At 49.2% G+C, this 19573-nt stretch overlaps 2 protein-coding genes across 2 annotated transcripts; both read right to left on the reverse strand.

The window, feature by feature from the left end:
• Window positions 1-1636: 1636 nt before the first annotated feature.
• On the reverse strand, window positions 1637-10713 carry LOC110135478 (myeloid cell surface antigen CD33-like). Its single transcript, XM_070450399.1, has 7 exons — window positions 10639-10713; window positions 10194-10574; window positions 9712-9990; window positions 9423-9467; window positions 7793-7889; window positions 6105-6186; window positions 1637-2149 (listed from the first exon to the last, which is right to left on the reverse strand). Exons 1-7 carry the CDS (start codon window positions 10673-10675, stop codon window positions 1979-1981), a joined length of 1092 nt encoding a protein of 363 aa, XP_070306500.1. The 5' UTR covers window positions 10676-10713; the 3' UTR covers window positions 1637-1978.
• Window positions 7859-19047, reverse strand: LOC110135457 (myeloid cell surface antigen CD33-like). The gene is made up of 4 exons (XM_070450401.1): window positions 18657-19047; window positions 18184-18462; window positions 9423-9467; window positions 7859-7889 (listed from the first exon to the last, which is right to left on the reverse strand). The coding sequence occupies exons 1-2, from the start codon at window positions 19000-19002 to the stop codon at window positions 18344-18346; spliced, it is 465 nt and encodes a 154-aa protein (XP_070306502.1). The 5' UTR covers window positions 19003-19047; the 3' UTR covers window positions 7859-7889; window positions 9423-9467; window positions 18184-18343.
• Window positions 19048-19573: the final 526 nt, after the last annotated feature.

Below are 19573 nucleotides of genomic sequence, written 5' to 3' on the forward strand. Positions count from 1 at the left end.
GATGGGACGGGTGTGTGCATCTCTGACGATATGGCGATGACCCTTGACTGTCTCTCAGTCAGGGTTCGAGAGATGGTGGTTGGTCTAAGTGGGTTGCATTGTGGGAACTGAGGTGCCCTGACTCTGTATTGTTCCTCCATTCCTGGGGTCCTAAGCCCACTTGCCTTCTTACCACCTTCCAGAATTCTCCTTGGTTGTCTCTTGCATCATCCTTAGGGTTTATAGTTGTGAACAGAGGGCAGAAGCTGGGAAAGGCAACAGGAATTCCCATACAGCTTGAAAAGCCTAAATACTTACTAAAGAAAGCTGAGCGCCGAAGAATTGATGCTTTTGAACTGTGTTGTTGGAGAAGACTCTTGAGAGTCCCTTGCACTGCAAGAAGATCCAAATAGTCAAGCCTAAAGGAAATCAGTTCTGAATATTCATTGGAAGGACTGATGCTGAATCTGAACCTCCAATACTTTGGCCACCTGATGAAAAGAACTGACTCATTGGAAAAGACTCTGATGCTGGGAAAGGTTGAAGGCAGGAGGAGAAGGGGACGACAGAGGATGAGATGATTGAATGGCATCAACAACTAGATGGACATGAGTTTGAGCAAGCTCCTGGAGTTGGTGATGGACAGGGAAGCCTGGCATGCTGCAGACCATGGGGTCACAGTCAGACATGACTGAGCGACTGAACTGAACTGAAGCCCACTTGCCTTCTTCTTACCACCTTCCAGAATTCTCCTTGGCTGTCTCTTGCACCATTTGGGGGATTTATAGTTGTGAACAGAGGGCAGAAGCTGGGAAATGCAATAGGAACCATACAGCTTGAAAAGCCTAAATACTTACTATTTGTCCCTTTACCAAGTCTCCTGACTTCTGACCTGGAATATCAGGTTGAGAAGCTTGCAAATTCTTCTGTTGGATTAAGGAGAGAGGAGTCTTTTGGTTATGGTCAGCTCTAAGCTTTAGGAAATTCTCTAAATGGCATTATTAGATTTTGCCTATAGCAGGAGTAGTAGGAGGTAGAGAGGATGGAAAAGGAAGATTCAGGAATGGAGAGAGATGATGCTGGAGGTCAAGCCAGGGATCCAAGGAAGAGTTTTGAGTAAGAGAGAGACTGACAGATGTAGCCGATGTGGTACCTGGGGACAGGACCGACCCAGCTCTGGGTGAAATGTGCAAACAAAATAATGTTGCCCACCATCAAGCCATCAGCCACAGCAGCCTGCCCCGCTGCTGTGCCCTGAGGAGAACTCAGGATGGAGAAAAATGCAATACTTGCCTTAGATTATTAAAATGCATATCTAAGGAATGATTTCCAATGGACTCAGACTTTTGCATCCTCCCATACATAGAAAAGCACTAAAATCATTACCTTGAGGTATCTGATTTTTGTGATTAGCAGTGATCTTTTGATGTTCAGTTACACGTTTGTTTTCAGCAAAAATGCCTATATATCCTGGCTCCTCCCTTACCTCTACAGAGCAGCTCCTCAGAGCTATCTAAAAGGCTGTCTCCCAGGCTATAGTCCTCAGTAAGCTCCCCAAATAAAGCATAACTCACAACTTTCAGGTTGTGTGTGTTTCTGTGTGTGTGTGTGTGTGTGTGTGTGTGTGTGTCAGTCAAAAGTCACAAGGTGTCAAGACTTCTGTTGCATATTTCATACTTCCATTTATTCCTCACAACAGCCCTGTGAGGCTGAACTTCTCATGTCTGTTTTACCAAAGCAGGAAACCAAGGCATGGTGGATGGGGGTCAGGGTAGTTGGGTCACAAGATGCTACTTTCTTAATAAATGAAAGAGCATGGATGTGATCCCAGGTCTCTGTGATTGCAAAGCCTAAGACATATAGCAGGAAACGTTCAGGCAGTAGTTCATGAACCCACTGCTGATGGGGATATTAGGTCTCCAAGAATTAGCCTGTGGGTCCTCCTTCCTGCGGAGGATATGGATGTCCCGACGCTGAGGCTCATACTGCCTCTGGTGCCTCACTTGGTCCTGATCTCCGCATATTCCGATTGAGGGCTCTCCCGAGGCTTCTCCCCACGGAAGATGATGGAGGAATAATGCAACTCCTGCTCCAACTCCAAAGAGGGGGTGGCCCCTGTGTAATTTGTGGGGCCAGAAGATTCCCCTGACTTGGATTCCTGCTGGCTGTCCTGTGCGGAGAGCAAAGAAAGGGGTCACATCAAGGTAGTTTTGGGATGAGAAGGCAGAGAGGGCCCATGAAATGAATTTGACTCTGGGACAAGCATTTATTCATTCTTCCATTGTGTTATTAAACATTTCTCAAGGTTCTGTTTATGCAATCATCCAACAGATATAAGCCTACAGATTTTTTTCCAACTCTACAGAACACTCACATAGACCTATGTAGAAAATAATATTATGTTACTGGCTCAGGGATTAAATCCACATCTGCCTCTCCAGCACTATAGGCAGATTCTTTACCACTGAGCCACCTGGGAAACCCTATGTAGAAAATATTATTATGTTACAGGGAAACATTCAAAGAAGGTAGCTACTCCCCAGTGATAGGGACAGAATGAGGGACAGAACAGGTGATTAAACAGTTAATCCCACTAGGGGATTGTAAGTAGAAAAATATGGGAGACCCCTGTAAGTTAATGATTACTCGAGAAAACAGATTTCAGTTCAGTTCAGTCACTCAGTCGTGTCCAACTCTGCAACCCCATGGACTGCAGCACGCCAGGCCTCCCTGTCCATCACCAACTCTTGGAGTTTACTCAAACCCATGTCCATCGAGTCGGTGATGCCATCCAACCATCTCATCCTCTGTTGTCCCCTTCTCCTCCTGCCTTCAATCTTTCCCAGCATCAGGGACTTTTCAGATGAGTCAATTCTTCACATCAGGTGGCCAAAGTATTGGAGTTTCAGCTTGAGCATCAGTCCTTCCAATGAATATTCAGGACTGATTTCCTTTAGGATGGACTGGTTGGATCTCCTTGCAGTCCAAGGGACTCTCAAGAGTCTTCTCCAACGCCGCAGTTCACAAGCATCAGTTCTTCAGTGCTCAGCCTTCTTTATGGTCCAGTTCTCACATCCACACGTGACCCCTGGGAGACCACAGCTTGGACTAGACGGACCTCTGCTGACACAGTAAAGTCTCTGCTTTTCAATATGCTGTCTAGGTTGCTCATAACTTTTCTTCCAAGGAGCAAGCATCTTTTGATCATGGCTGAAGTCACCATCTGCAGTGATTTTGGAGCCCAAAAATATAACGTCTCTCACTGTTTCCACTGTTTCCCCATCTATTTGCCATGAAGTGATGGGACCAGATGCCATGATTTTAGTTTTCTGAATGTTGAGTTTTAAGCCAACTTTTTCACTCTCATGCTTCACTTTCATCAAGAGGCTCTTTAGTTCTTCACTTTCTGCCATAAGGGTGGTGTCATCTGCATATCTGAGGTTATTGATATTTCTCCTAGCAATCTTGATCCCAGCTTGTGCTTCTTTCAGCCCAGCGTTTCTCATGATGTACTCTGCATATAAGTTAAATAAGCAGGGTGACAATATACAGCCTTGACATACTCCTTTTTCTACTTGGAACCAGTCTATTGTTCCATGTGCAGTTCTAACTGTTGCTTCCTGACCTGCATACTGATTTCTCAAGAGGCAGGTCTGGTATTCTCATCTCTTTAAGAATTTTCCAGAGTTTGTTGTGGACCACACAGTTAAAGGCTTTGGCATAGTCAATAAAGCAGAAGTAGATGTTTTTCTGGAACTCTCTTCCTTTTTCAATGATCCAATGGATGTTGGCAATTTGATCTCTGGTTCTCTGCCTTTTCTAAATCCACCTTGATCATCTGAAGTTCACGGTTCACGTACTCTTGAAGCCTGGTTTGGAGAATTTTGAGCATTACTTTGCTAGTGTGTGAGATGAGTGCAATTGTGCAGTAGTTTGAACATTCTTTGGCATTGCCTTTCTTTGAGATTGCAATGAAAACTGACCTTTTCCAGTCCCGTAGCCACTGCTGAGTTTTCCAAATTTGCTGGCATATTGAGTGCAGCACTTTCACAGCATCATCTTTTAAGATATGAAATAGCTCAACTGGAATTCCATCACCTCTACTAGCTTTGTTCGTAGTGATGCTTTCTAAGGCCCACTTGACTTCACATTTCAGGATGTCTGGCTCTAGGCTGGTGATCACATCATCGTGATTATCCGGATCGTGAAGATCTTTTTTGTACAGTTCTTCTGTGTATTCTTGCCACCTCTTCTTTTTTTTTTTCTTTTTTTTTCTTTTCTTTTCTTTCTTTCTTTTTTTTTTTTTTTTTTTGCCACCTCTTCTTAATATCTTCTGCTTCTGTTAGGTCTATACCATTTCTGTCCTTTACTATGCCCATCTTTACATGAAATGTTTCCTTGGTATCTCACAATTTTCTTGAAGAGATCTTTAGACTTTCCCATTCTATTGTCTTCCTCTATTTATTTGCATTGATCACTGAGGAAGGCTTTCTTATCTCTCCTTGCTATTCTTTGGAACTCTGCATTCAAATGGGTTTTTGTTTCCTTTTCTCCTTTGCCTTCAGCTTCTCTTCTATTCACAGCTATTTGTAAGGCCTCCTCAGACAACCATTTTGCCTTTTTGCATTTCTTTTCCTTGGGGATGGTGTTGATCCCTGCCTCCTGTACAATGTTAGGAACCTTCCATCCATAGTTCTTCAGGCACTCTGTCTATCATATCTAATCCCTTGAATCTATTTGTCACTTCCACTGTATAATTGTAAGGGATTTGATTTAGGTCATACCTGAATGGTCTAGTGGTTTTCCCTACTTTCTTCAATTTAAGTCTGAATTTGGCAATAAGGTGTTCATGGTCTGAGCCACAGTCAGCTCCCAGTCTTGTTTTTGCTGACTGTAAAGAGCTTCTCCATCTTTGGCTGCAAAGAATATAATCAGTCTGATTTTGGTATTGACCATCTGATGATGTCCATGTGTAGAGTCTTCTCTTGTGTTACTGGAAGAGGGTGTTTGCTATGACCAATGCATTCTCTTGGCAAAACTCTATTAGCCTTTGCCCTGCTTCATTCTGTACTCCAAGGCCAAATTTGCCTGTTACTCCAGGTGTTTTGTGACCTCCCTTTTGCATTCCAGTCCCCTATAATGAAAAAGACATCTTTTTTGGGTGTTAGTTCTATAAGGTCTTGTAGATCTTCATAGAACCGTTCAACTTCAGCTTCTTCAGCATTACTGTTGGGGCATAGGCTTGGATTACTGTGATATTGAATGGTTTGCCTTGGAAATGAACAGAGATCAGTATGTCGTTTTTGAGATTGCATCCAAGTATTGCATTTTGGACTCTTTTGTTGACTATGATGACTATCTACAGTAGTAGATGCAGTGGTCATCCAAGTTAAATTCACCCGTTCCAGTCCATTTTTTTTTTTCAGTCCATTTTAGTTTGCTGATTCCTAAAATGTCCACGTTCACTCTAGCCATCTCCTGTTTGACCACTTCCAATTTGCCTTGATTCATGGACCTCACATTCCAGGTTCCTATGCAATATTGCTCTTTACAGCATTGGACCTTGCTTCCATCAGCAGTCACATCCACAATTGGGTGTTGTTTTTGCTTTGGCTCCATCTCCTCATTCTTTCTGGAGTTATTTCTCCACTGATTTCCAGTAGCATATTGGGCACCTACTGACCTGGGGAATTCATCTTTCAGTGTCCTGTCTTTTTGCCTTTTCATACAGTTCATGGGGTTCTCAAGGCAAGAATACTGAAGTGGATTGCCTTTCCCTTTTCCTGCTTAACCACAAAACCAAGCAGGCTTGCTTAGCAACAAAACCATGCAAAAGAAGCCCAAGACCTGCCCCTCAAACAATAAAACAATGGTGTGATTGTGTGGTGTGGCATGAACCCTCCTCTTGGGAACTATAATAGCTGTTTTTTCCATGGCAGTCATCTCCTGATCTGTCGGCCTCACATATTTGAATAATAATGAATCTTACATCTTCAAACAAGCAAGAAGGGGAAGAGGAAGAGCTCATTTCTGGACATGCTGGAAGGAGCATGGCCATGGGCCACCCTGCGCACTGGGGGGATACACAGGGCAGGCTGCATTGTCAGGATACCCATGTCACTCACCAAGGAAGCTGGCTTTGCAGCAGAGTAGATGTCCTCCATGTCCACTGCAGTCTTGGCTACCTTCTTCCTGTAGGTCTTCACTCTGATGAGAGAGAGGGTCTGTGACACAAGGTCACTCTTTTGAGGCTCAAGTGAGTGATTGATGCAGGTCAAGTGTAGGGCCAGACCAATATATCCAAAGAAAACCACAATTCAAAAAAATGCATGCACCCCAATGTTTATTGCAGCACTATTTAAAATAGCCCGGACATGGAAGTAACCTAAATGTGCCTTGGCAGACGAATGGATAAAGAAGTTGTGGTGCCTATAAGCTATGGAATATTGCATGCATGCATGCTAAGTCGCTTCAGTCGTGTCCAGCTGTTTGCGACCCTATGGACTGTAGCCTGCCTGGCTCTTCTTCCATGGGATTCTCCAGGCAAGAATACTGGAATGGGTTGCTGTGCCCTCCTCTAGGGGATCTTCCTGACCCAGGGATTGAATCCATGTATCTTACGTCTTCTGCATTGGAAAGTGGGTTCTTTACCACTAGCACCACCTGAGAAGCCCTACAATGGAATATTACTGGCCATAAAAAAAAATGAAATGCCATTTTGCAGCAACATGGATGGACCTAGAGATTATCACGCTAAGTGAAGTAAGTCAGACAATTATCAGTTGCTTATTCATGTCTAACTCTTTGCAACCCCTTGGATTGTAAATCACTAAGCTCCTCCATCCATGGAATTCTCCAGGAAAGAATATTAGTGAGTTGCCATTTCCTTCTCCAGTGGATCTCCCTGACCCAGGGATCAAATTCAGCTCTCCTGCAGATTATTACCATCTGAGCCACTAGAGTAGCCTGAAGTCAAACAGAGAAAGACAAATATATGAAATCACATAAAAAAATCATATGAAATCTACAAAAAAAAAATGGCACAAATGAACTTATTCACAAAACAGAAATAGAGTCACAGGTGTAGAAAGCAAACTAATGGCTACCAGGGCAAAAAAGAGGGGGAGGGATAAGTTGTGACATTGGGATGGACATATACACAGTACTATGCATAAAACGGGCTTCCCTGGTGGCTCAGTGGTAAAGAATCTGCCTGCCAATGCAGGAGATGCAGGTTTGATCCTTGGGTTGGGAAGATCCCCTGGAGAAGGAAATGGTAACCCGCTTAGGTGTTCTTACCTGGAGAATCCCATGGACAGAGGGGCCTGGTGGGCTACAGTCCACGGAGCCCCAAGGAGTTGGCTATGACTTACAGACTGAGCACGAGCATGATGCATAAAATAGATAAGTAATAAGAAGCTACTGTACAGCACAGGGACTCTACTCAGTACTCTGTAATGACTCATGTGGGAAAAGGACCTAAAAAAGAGTGGATATAGGTGTATGCATAATGCATTCACTTTGATGTATACCCGAAATTAACACAGCACTATAAACCAACTATACTCCAATAAAAATTTTAAAAGGGTAGAGTAAGTCCAGGAGCCTTTATCATAAAACTGTAACAAGACCCCCCACCCCCACCCCGTCAGGTCCTGAATGTCTAGGACCAGGGCTGGGAGCACCGTCATGCCTGACTAGGTGGCTACTAGCTGGATTCTCATTACCCCTGCAACCCTGCCCTTGCTCTGGGGCCTCGAAATCCCTCCAGGCCCCTCTTCTCCTCCACTGGCCCACACCCAGCCCAGCTCACACGAAGAAGATGAGGCCGAAGCAGAGAATAAGCAGCATGGTGACACCAGCTCCCGCGATGGCCCCCTCGGTCACTCCTGCCCCCGTCCCCGATTCCCCTGCAGATGAGAGAGACACTTGGAGAGAATTCCAACCTTGACTCCTCTCCTCAGCACGCAGAGGGGTATCCCGCCCCTCACGTGCAGGGTCCAGCCCCTCGGTTCCCCCTCCCCTCTCAGAACCTCAGCCTTTTGCAGAAGGGTACGGTCTAAGCGGTACCACCTCTCCAGCCCACACTCTTCCAAGAAACTTCAGCTCTCCTTGGAGTCAGCTACTTCTCCATCCATGGTCTCTATGTAACAGACCCTATGCCCGGCCACAGCAGAACCATGAGGCTCTGAGCCCCGTGGACATTTCAGACAGACAGACAGACAGCGAGTCTTTGGGGATGCTGAAAGGCCTTGCCCCTCCTTCCTCCCAGGGTGGGTGTCTAAATCTGCTCGGGATGGCCTCTGTTGGCGCTGTCACTGAGTTCACAATGGTGTTTTGAGCCTCTAGAAGGAACTGGAAGAAGGAACCTTCTCAAACCTTCATATCAGATCCAGAGAGTGCTCCTGGCCCTGCCTGGCCAAGCCTCCTGGGACCCCAACACTCAAGATGAGGTATATCTGGACATTACTTGTCATTGATTGGATGGGCACTGCTGGGAGACTGCTGATGGGGCTCACTGTCCAGTTGTCCTGACCCGTGGGGCTAGAGCAATGAGGGGAGCACTGGGCTCCAGAGAGGGGTCAGCGGGAGGGCTGGGGGTGGGTGGGTGGTGCTGACAGTCAAAAAATGACCCAAAGTGACATTGGGGGCAATGAAACCACTCTGAGTGGCACTCTAATGGTGGATGCATGTCATTACATCTTTGTCCAAACCCATGAAATGTACCCCAGGTGGTACAATGGTAAAGAATCCATCTACCCATCCAGAAGACACAAGAGACGGAGGTTCCATCCCTGGATTGGGAAGATCCCCTGGAGGAGGAAATGGCAACCCATTCCAGTAGCCTCGGCTGGAAAATTCTATGGCCAGGAGGGCCTGGGCAGCTACAGTCCAGGCGGTGGCAAAGTGCTAGACATGACTGAGCACACGGGCACACACAAAGCGTGCCATGCCAAGAGTGAGCTCTCACGTCAATCATGGACTTTGGTTGAAAAGGATGTGTCAGTGGAAGTTCACTGTAACATGCACCCTAGGAGCGGGGGGATGTTGGTAAGGGAGAGGCTGTGTGTGTGTAAGAAAGTACAGGAAGGGCAGGGGAAGTCTCTTTATCTTCTGATCAGTTCTGCTGTGAACCTCAGTGTGTTCCTCAAAATGAAGTCTAATTCATTAAAAAAAAAAAAAGTCTTCCAAGGACTTCAGTGATTGGAGAAGAGCAAACAGCATGTTTAGAATGGGTGGGGAGGAGGGTGTGGGTCATTTGGCAAGACCAGAGTTGGAGGATATTGGGGACAAGACCTAATGGGGGCTTCTGTCTCAATGCAGGACCCCGCTCAAACCCCATCATTTAAATGTGGAAAGTACAGCTCTGAGCCAAGCTGACAGAGGCCCCACTCCAGTCAATGCCCCATGGTGGGGGGGGCGGGGGCGGGGCTATTTCCTACCTGTGCTGTCACCTGCGCAGATATTGCTTGGATTCTGTGAAGCACCTAGGACAGGAAGAGACCATTTCTGTCTTCAGTTGGGGGGGTGGGGAATGGAGTGAGATAAGTGTAGTCATCCCCTCCCCCCCACATAAACCCAGAAGCCACAAAAATCCAGCAAGGACAGGGCATATGTCCCTCTAGACCCCTCCTTAGCCAGGCCTCCAGGACAAGGGCACCTGGCATCCCCAGCCTGGTCCCCCTGCCCCCACACCCTCAGGCCCCCCGGGCATGCTCACCCCTCACTCACCGGTAACATTGAGCAGGATGGTCCGCTCCACCATTGCCCCGCTTCTGGGGAACTTCACCTGGCAGGTGAGCCTGGTGCCGTGGTCCTGGGGCCGTGGGGTGAGGGTGAGCACCGACGAGAAGGGGGTCCTGGGGCCCAGGGAGCTGGGGGCAGCTGATGTCCAGGAGAAGATGGGGGGCGTGGCCCGCTCACAGGCCCAGGACACGGAGCAGGTCAGGTTCTCGGGGCGGCCGGGCTCCAGGGCCCCCGGGCTGAGGACGTGGGGCTGGTGGGTGAGGGCTGGTGAGAGGAGTGGGAGACGGAGGATCAGGAGGCGGCTTTGAGGTGTGGCCCCCAGAGAAGCTTCAGGCTGCAGTCCAGCCCCTCCCTCTGAGCCCCCACCTGCTTTACCCCCAATGCCTTCCCAGGAGGGGCCCCCACCCCAGCCCTGCCCTGGGACCCCCACGACCCTCACTGTGGCCTATCCTAGATCCTCGGCTTACCTGTCACATTCAAGACGAACTGTTCAGGCGTGTAACTCCATTTGATAGTTCCTTTTTCTACACGAAAAGAGTAGGAACCGCTGTCGCTCTTCCTGGCGTCTCTGATCTCCAGGGAACAGTTGTTGTTCCTGGGGTCCCCAAGGAGGTGGAATCGGCCCTGGGTCTCCTCCTGAACTTGACGATCTAATTTGTTTGTGGCCACCGGGGCATCCAAGTCTACTTTGGCCCCTTCCCGGAACCAGAAGCCGTGAACAGGGATAGAAGGACTGAGGACCCTCGTGGCATAGGAGAAGGAGCAGGGCACGCGGACACACAGGCCCTCCTGCACCGACACGGACCGCTGCATCTTCAGCCAGTATCTCGGATCCTGAGCCAGGGACCCTGCGGGGAATCGAGGGTCAGCGGAGCCCCCGCCCCGCCCACCCCCGCGCCACCGTCCACTCACCCGCCCACAGCAGCGGCAGCAGCAGCAGCGGCAGCATGTCTGAGCCGGAGGGTGTCTGGGCGCCCTGTGTGTGAAAAGAGAAGGGGAAGGCGAGAAGGAGGTAGGGCTGCGGGGAGACCCGTGGGAGGCTGGGGGTGGGGGGGAGCACGAGCCTCTGTTCACAGAAGAGGAACTTCAGAGCCGGAGTTCCTCCTCCACCACACGCAGCGGACAGGACGCCCCTTAGCCCAGAGACCCCGGGGACCTGCCCAGAGAGGAGCAGACACGCAGGGGACCCCTGTCCTGACCCCCATCTCGGGCTCGTCCCTCCAGCACCAGAGCTTGGACCTGTGAGGACACCGAGGGCTGGGACTCAGGCGGTCTCCTAAGGTTCCCCCATCCGAGCTCCGCTGTCTACGCCAGCGCTGTTCAACTCCTCTCTTGATCCAGAGAGTCAGCCTCACGGAGACCCTCGGGTGGTCATTCCTGCCTGGTGCCGGGCTCTTTAAGGTCTGTGGGAGTGTCTGTAGCATCAGACAAGAAGGGACTCCTGGATGGAGTGAAGGCAGCAGCCTGCCATCCATTCATGCATCTCCCCAGCGGTGAGCACCTCGGGTGGTGACCTGGAGGCCAGAAGGGATCTGACTCACCTGGTCCCCGCCCAAGAGATGCCCCCGCCCGGGGCCCTCACTTCCTCCCCCGACACACAGCGCTGCCAGCTCTAGAGCTTTGTCACTGATGAGACTGCCATGAGTCCTGGCCGCATTCAGGGGTTTCTGAATTATGACATGGGATTTTTTAAAGAAAAAAGCTTCTACTATGCTCATTCACAAACTTTCAATTGCATTTTCAAAATAAAACTGTATAGCATCTTGCTTCACGTAAAACAAAGGGCAAACACATGTTCTGCGAGTCAGTGCAGACAAAACTTCTTTTAAATATGCACCAAAGGATTAATAGAGCTATTAGAATATTATAAGTATTAGAATATAGTTGACTTACAAGACTGTGTTAGTTTTAGTTGTACGGCAACATGATTTAGTTATATACATACATATACCCAATCTTGTTTAGATTTTTTTTTCCATATAGGTTATTACAGAATATTGAGGAGAGTTCCTTCTGCTCTACATTAAGTCCTTGTTGACTATCTCTTTTACAGATAGTAGCGTGTACATGAGGCTTCCCTGGTGGCTCAGTCGGTACAGAATCTACCTGCAACGCAGGAGACCTGGCTTCCATCCCTGGGTGTGAAAGATCCCCTGGTGGAGGGCATGGCAACCCACTCTAGTATTCTTGCCTGGAGAATCCCATGGACAGGGGAGCCTGGCAGGCTATAGTCACAGGGTTGCACAGAGTCAGACACCACTGAAGCGACCTAGTACACATGCATGCAGTGTGTATGTGTTAGTCCCAAACCCCTGATTTATCCCTCCCTCCACCTCCCTTCCCCTTAGGTGACCATAAATTTGTTTTCTATGTCTATAAGTCTGTTTCTATCTTATAAATACATTCATTTGTATTATTTTGTAGATTCCACATGTAAGTGATTTATATAATGTCAGTCTTTGACTTATTTTAATTTGATAATCTCTGGGTCCATCCATGTTGCTGCAAATGGCATTATTTCCTTTCATTTTATGCCTGAGTAATATTCCACTATATACATAGATCATTATCTTTTTCATCCATTTATCTATTGATAGACACTTAGGTTGCTTCCACATCTTGGCTATTGTGAATAGTGTTGATATGAACATGGGGCTGCATGTATCTTTTTGAATTAGAGCTTTCTCCAGGTCCAGGAGTGGGACTGCTGGATCCGATAGTAACTCTATTTTCGGTATTTTAAGGAAGCTCCATTGTGTTCTTCATAGTGGCTGCACTAGTTTACATTCCCACCAACAGTGTAGAAAGGTTCCCTTTTCTCCACACTCTCTCTAGCATTTACTACTTGTAGCCTTTTTTGTGAGTCTGGCCAGTAGCAGTTGATACCTCTTTGTGGTTTTGATTTGCATTTTCATGAAGATCCTTTTTAAATGAAGGTTCAGTCATATGACTGCTCTCCTCAAAGACTTCCAGATGCTGCCTTGGCCTGAAGCCCTCCCAAAGTCTGTACGGCCTCGGAGTCTGCAGCGACCCCCCAGCTCCTCCCCACACTCCTTGGCTTCCCTGTGCTGTCACACGCCAGCCTCTGGTTGCTTCCGCAGCATAGCACCGTGGCATCGGAGCTTTCACGCTCCCTGTCTCCCCTCCCACACGCCCACCGTCTTGGGGTAACTCCCTCAGATGAATGCAGAACCTGCTTTCTCACCATCATCAAGTCTGGTCTCAAACCTCACCTCTTGGATATACAAAATTGTCCCCCTAAATGTCATGTGGTCTTTCACTGGGTGATGCTTCTCTAAACACATACTACCATCCAACACTCTCAATTTTCCCCCTTATTTCCTTTTGTTTGTATCTTTGTTTCCAGAAGGACAGCTTCCTCATGATAAAGCTATAAAAAATAAACTTTACTATTGATGTGTTGGACCCCTGTGTTGGGAAGATCCGCTGGAGGAGGTCATGGCAACCCACTCCAGTATTCTTGCTTGGGAAATGCCATGGACAGAGGAGCCTGGCGGGCTACAGTCCATGGGGTCACAAAAGAGTTGGAAAGGATGGAGCATGCATGCCATGCCACACCATGGTTGATTTGCAATTTACAAAATGTTGTGTTAGTTTCTGCTATGCAGCAAAGTGATTCAGTTATGTCAGGGGAGTGTGTAATTTCCCCAGTTCTGGCTCGTTACCGCAAAAATTTGAAGTGACAGACATTAAAGCCTTCAGACAGACCGTGTTACAGCTTTCAGACAGATCAGTGTTACAGCTCTATGTTATAGCTCAGCTTTATTTAGAAAATAAGGAAAATACATCCTCGAGGCGTGAGGGCATGCGGACCCAAAAGACGTGAAGAGAAGAGTGAGCGAGAGAGAGCATGCACCCATGCGTGTGTGCAGAAGAGAGACACCCTCCCCTTAGGCCCTTTGGCTCCTCTTTTAATTGTTTTTTCTCCCCCTGGGACTGACCTATGTAAACTGGGCTAGCTAGGAATGCTGTTTGTTCTACCTGAGGTCCTCACTCAGGCCCTCAGACCTTCCTTTGTTCTATTTTCATGGGCTTTTCCCTTTCTTGTCTTTTAGTAACTGCTGTTCTGGACTCCTTTTTCCTATTCTAACTACCTAACAGGTATACATACGTATGTATTCTTTGTCAAATTCTTTTCCATAATAGTTTATCACAGGATGTTGAATATAATTCCCTGTGCTATGCAGTAGAATGAGGGTCTTGCTGTTTATCCATTCTATATATCACAGTTTGCATCTGCTAGCCACAAAATCCCAGTCCATCCGTCCCCCACCACCCCTTCTCCTAGGCAACCACAAATCTGTACCGTATACTCGATGGCAGATTTTTTAAAATATATATTTATTTACTTTTTTTTAATTTAGCTGTCTTAGTTGCCCATGCAGGATCTCTGGTTGCACCATGTGAACTTTTAGTTTCAGCATGTGGGATCTAGTTCCCCGACCCAGCATCAAACTCAGCTGACCTACTGGGAGGGAAGTCTTAGCCACTGAACCACCAGGGAAGTCCCAATGACACAGAATTTTGATGTTGTATTCACTGATGCCCACTGGGCACCTACCACAAGATGGCTTACAGTACATGTGCAGTAGTACTTTATGAATACTCTGCAATTAAACGTATGTGACTCTTCCAGCCAAAACCAGACAATGAAGTGCACACATACACACACACAGTGATGTTGAAGCCTGAGCCTGCAGGTTGCTCAGGACTCAGAGAGGCAGGGATGGGGAGGAAAGGGCGTTTCAGGAGAAGGCACTGCACATAGAGAGTCTCAGAGTCACATTCTGACCAGGCTGGGTGTGGAGATGTTGGGAGATGCAGACAGAGGGCTAATCTGTGTGGACAGTCAGCATGGAAGGCCCACCAGGGCTTCGAATCCAGCCTGCGGTGTGGGCCCCTCCGTCCCCTGAGTGGGGAGGAAACACAGCTACTCCGACTCTGTGGGAAGTGGATGGGAACCGTCTCTGGTGAGTCCTCTGACCCAAGGGCTGTGTTTCCCAGTGAGAGGAAGCAGGAGGTGGGTAGGTTCAGTGACTCAGGGAAGAGATGAGGCTGCTGGAAGGACCAGGGTCAGGACCGGGAGGAGACGGGCTTCAAGATGAGCTGTGCTTAGGAGGAAGGTTGGGGAGCACTTAGTGAATTGTTGGATCCAAGAAGAGGGAAGGGGGTGATGAAAGGGGGGAAAGCCTGCCCCCTCCCCAACATCTGGGCTTAAAGCTGCCTTGTCATCAGTGTGACAGGGAGCCAAGCAGAGAAGTGAGTTTGGGGAGGAAGATGGCAGCTCTATTTCAGCCACGCTGAGCCGGGCAATCCTGAAGGTCATCCTGGGGGAGTGTGCAGTGTGATGTTGGGCAGTGAGATGCCTGCATCACTCACCTGAAGGGTTAACCTGGGATGGTGGTTGCATGTGAGGTGCCCCCTGCCGGCCTGGCTGTCTTCCTCCTGCAGGACCTCCCGCTGAGAGAAGAAGAGACCAGGCCCTTTCACTCTGACCAGAACAGGGTGCAGCTGGGCAGCAGACTCACCCAACCTTGACTCCAGACAGAGAACAGCCCATACCCCAGGGGAACCCTAAGCACTGCCAACCCCCACCCCTCCTTCCCGTCAGCCTCCTGCTGGCCCTGCCCCACCCCCGGTGGTGCTGGTTCAAGGCTGCAGCCCCCTGCACCCTGCCCTCCCCACCCCTCCCCTCTCCCGGGGCAGTGCTCACAGCAGGGCCAGAAGGCAGAGGAAGAGGAGTGCGATCTTGACAGCCACTTCCCAGAAGGCCACGAGGACTGGCAGGGACAGAGTAAAGGAACAAAGTAGGTGATTAAATCGTTACTCCCACTAGGGGATCGTAGGTAAAGAAGAAGGTATGAGCGACCCTGCAAGTTAATGGACACTCAAGGGAGCAGTCTTGCTTAGCAACAAAACCAGGAGCTGCAGCATGAGACGTGGCCCCAAACAATGAAATGACCGAGGGATGAGATCCCACACCATGCCCAGCAAGCTCAGTGAATGAGCCCTAGGATGTGCTGTCTGCACACACACAAATAATAACTTATGGAGAGAGGACCCTTCGAAGTGAAAGACCCTCACAGTACTGAGACGTGAATTTTCCATGATGCCACGGCAGCCCCAGCTTGACCATGTGGGGACAAGCAGACTCCCCAGCATGATGTGGAAGGGGACCTAGTGAGGGAATGTGACATCTACTCAAGAATGAAGAAGGAGCTGAACTTCTCCCTGTTTCCACCTTTCCTTTTTTATGAGACTTAAACCACTGAGATCTGGGGGCACAGCACTCTCTGGAAATTCGGCTTCTAAGCCTCCTCAGCATCCTGTTCTAATAAATCACTTCTTGTCCGTGACTTTGCCTCTCGATGAATTCTTTCTGTGCTGAGTCATAAAGAACCCGAGCTCATTGGAGCCCCCCAAGACGCCACCTGTGGTCTCAGCACCACCTTGCCACACGCCCTGACTGCCCTGCAGGAAAGTGGGACCAGGACAAATTCACCTGCTGGACCTCATCCTGCCTCCTTCCTCTTCCACGAGGACTCCAGGCCTTCTTGACTCACTGGATGCCAGACCCCATGTGCCCACGGCTCACCCCATCCCCATGCCCTTACCGTCCAGCAGGTGAATGGGGGGGGGGTGCAGAAAATGCATGAGTTGGACTTCATGAAAATGAAAAATTCTGTTTGTCAATTGACACTACTGAGAAAGTGAAAAGCCAACCATGTAATGGGAGAAAATATTTCCACATCATAGATTTGATATGTATGTAGTACCCAGCCTATATTAAAAACATCTTACAATTCAACAACAAAAAGACAGACATTGCAATTTGAAAAATGGAACAATGGATTAAAAATTTTCTCCAAATGACAAATAATTTCGTGTTGAAAAAGGAATAACATCATTACTCACTTCATAAACATAATTTAAATCATGTTGAGATATTTCTTCACACCGAAATTTCTTTTGCAGTTTTAAAGGAAAATAACAATATCAACAAGGATCTGGAGAAATTGGAACCAACATATATTGGTGGTAGGAACATAAAATGGTCCTGCCAGTGTGAAAAACAGCTGACATTTCCTCAGAAATTTAAATGTAGAATCTACCATTTGACCCAGAAATTTCACTCTTAGGTATATGCCCAAGAAAACTGCAGCCAATTATATATATATGTGTGTGTGTGTGTGTGTATATATATATATAGCAACATTCATAGCAGCATTGTAATAACCCCAGAGTAGAAATAACCCAGATGTCCATCCATTGCTAAACAGATAAACAGAAGCTGGTCCATCCATGCAATGAAATATTATTCAGACAAAAAGAAATTGATACTGATACACTTTTAATAAGTGATCCTGGAAAATGTTTTTTATGAGAAACGAGCCACATGGAAAAAGCCACAGTCTTGTAACATTCCATTTGTATGAAATGTCCCCTATAGGCAGATCCATGGACATGGACAGCAGGTCAGTGGTTGCCCAGGGCTGGGGAGGACAGTGTGGTGAGTGACTACTTCATGGGCACCAGGCTTCCCTCTGGGATGATGAAAATCTGAGATGGATGGATTTAGGGAGTGGTGAGACTTGTACATAGCGAACATTCTCGAGGCCAAATGTTGTCTGTTTTCAACTGGCTAAAATGGTCGATTTTATTTTATCTGATTTTTCCTCAATTAAAATAATGCATTTAAATAAGCACTGCCATATAGAGATGCCAGTTTTCACCTGGTATGAACAAAGAGCAAAAGGTTTCACCATATATGGCCGTGGTGAATACAAACGCTTTCAAAATATCTGACCCATGAAAACATGCATAAGTTACAAGCTATTGGGAGAAAATAAACAGCAGAGCTGGAGGAGTCAGGTGGTGGATGGTGAGACGCTTTGAGGGGTGGATTCTGCCCTGGGGATGTCGCCCTGCTCCTGGGGAGCAGAAGAGGAAGTGGACAAGGCCAGGGGAGTGAGGGGCCAGTGGGGACAGCTGGGCAGAGTGGCCATGGGGGCAGAGGAGGGGCAGGGACCACTGGGCTCACCCACTGGGGGGCTCCGGTCACTGGGGTGGATCCAGAGAGAGGCAGGGAACAGCAGAGCCCAGCCCAGCCCTGAGCCAGAAGCAGGCTCACCCCCAACAGCCTAGGAGGGGCCCACCTTCATACCTGTGCTGTTTCCTTGGAAGTCTCTGGTCACTGAGCTCTGTGGAGTACCTGGGACGGGAAGAGAGGATTTCCTTCCTCAGCGGGAGGACTGGGATGACTGAAGTGTAGTGATCCTATCCATGCCCCTCCACTCAGATCTGCAGAACCCAGGAGGGACAGGCATATATCCCTCTAGCCCCCTCCTTAGCTGGGCTTCCAGAACAAGAGCACCTCGCATCTCCCGCCTGCCCCCACACACTCAGGCCCCCCAGGCATGCTCACCCCTCACTCACAGGTGACATTGAGCAGGATGGTCCGCTCCACCACCACCCCGCTTCTGGGGAACTTCACCTGGCAGGTGAGCCTGGTTCCATGGTCCTGGGGCCGTGGGGTGAGGGTGAGCACCGACAAGAAGGGGGTCCTGGGGCCCAGGGAGCTGGGGGCAGCTGACGATCAGGAGAAGATGGGGGGCATGGCCCGCTCGCAGGCCCAGGGCACGGAGCAGGTCAGGTTCCCGGGGCGGCCGGGCTCCAGGGCCCCCGGGCTGAGGACATGGGGCTGGTGGGTGAGGGCTGGTGAGAGGAGGGGAGAGACGGGGGATCGGGAGGAGGCTTTGAGGTGTGGCCCCCAGAGAAGCTTCAGGCTGCAGTCCAGCCCCTCCCTCTGAGCCCCCACCTGCTTTACCCTCAACGCCTTCCCAGGAGGGGCCCCCACCCCAGCCCTGCCCTGTGGCCCCACTGTGGCCTCTTCTAGATCCATGGCTTACCTGTCACATTCAAGACGAACTGTTCAGACATATAACTCCATTTGATATTTCCTTTTTCCACACGAAAAAAGTAGGAACCGCTGTCGCTCTTCCTGGCGTCTCTGATCTCCAGGGAGCACTTGTTGTTCCTAGGGTCCCCAAGGAGGTGGAATCGGCCCTGGGTCTCCTCCTGAACTTCACGATCTAATTTGTTTGTGGCCACCGGGGCATTCGAGTCTACTTTGGCCCCTTCCCGGAACCAGAAGCCGTGAACAGGGCTAGAAGCACTGAGGACGTCCGTGGCATAGGAGAAGGAGCAGGGCACGCGGACACACAGGCCCTCCTGCACCGACACGGACCGCTGCATCTTCAGCCAGTATCTCGGATCCTGAGCCAGGGACCCTGCGGGGAATCGAGGGTCAGCGGAGCCCCCGCCCCGCCCACCCCCGCGCCACCGTCCACTCACCCGCCCACAGCAGCGGCAGCAGCAGCGGCAGCATGTCTGAGCCGGAGGGTGTCTGGGCGCCCTGTGTGTGAAAAGAGAAGGGGAAGGCGAGAAGGAGGTAGGGCTGCGGGGAGACCCGTGGGAGGCTGGGGGGGGGGGGGTGTGGCACGAGCCTCTATTCACAGAAGAGGAACTTCAGAGCCGGCGTTCCTCCTCCACCACACACAGCGGACAGGATGCCCCTCCGCCCAGAGACCCCGGAGACTTGCCCAGAGAGGAGCAGACACGCACGGGACCCCTGTCCTGACCCCCATCTCGGGCTCATCCATCCAGCAGTGCGACAGGGACGAGGAATGTGGCTTATGAACCTCCAGTCCTCTGGAATTTGGTGGAGGCTCCTCCTGACCTGTCATGGGTGCACCAGGGGTTCTGCAGACCTCAGAGGCATGTGGGTGGTGGGAGGATGTGGTAGATGTCTCGATGGCTAAGTCCT

This window comes from Odocoileus virginianus, chromosome 20 (assembly GCF_023699985.2).
Source record: "Odocoileus virginianus isolate 20LAN1187 ecotype Illinois chromosome 20, Ovbor_1.2, whole genome shotgun sequence".
Classification (NCBI taxonomy): domain Eukaryota; kingdom Metazoa; phylum Chordata; class Mammalia; order Artiodactyla; family Cervidae; genus Odocoileus; species Odocoileus virginianus.

Coding starts and splice junctions, on each gene's coding strand:
- LOC110135478 (XM_070450399.1), bottom strand. CDS start 10,675: ATGCTGCCGCTGCTGCTGCTGCCGCTGCTGTGGGCGG. Junction 9,991..10,193: donor GTTCGTCTTGAATGTGACAG/GTAAGCCGAGGA, acceptor TCCTCTCACCAG/CCCTCACCCACCAGCCCCAC. Junction 6,187..7,792: donor TTCGGCCTCATCTTCTTCGT/GTGAGCTGGGCT, acceptor CTCTCTCATCAG/AGTGAAGACCTACAGGAAGA.
- LOC110135457 (XM_070450401.1), bottom strand. CDS start 19,002: ATGCAGCGGTCCGTGTCGGTGCAGGAGGGCCTGTGTGTCCGCGTGCCC. Junction 18,463..18,656: donor GTTCGTCTTGAATGTGACAG/GTAAGCCATGGA, acceptor TCCTCTCACCAG/CCCTCACCCACCAGCCCCAT.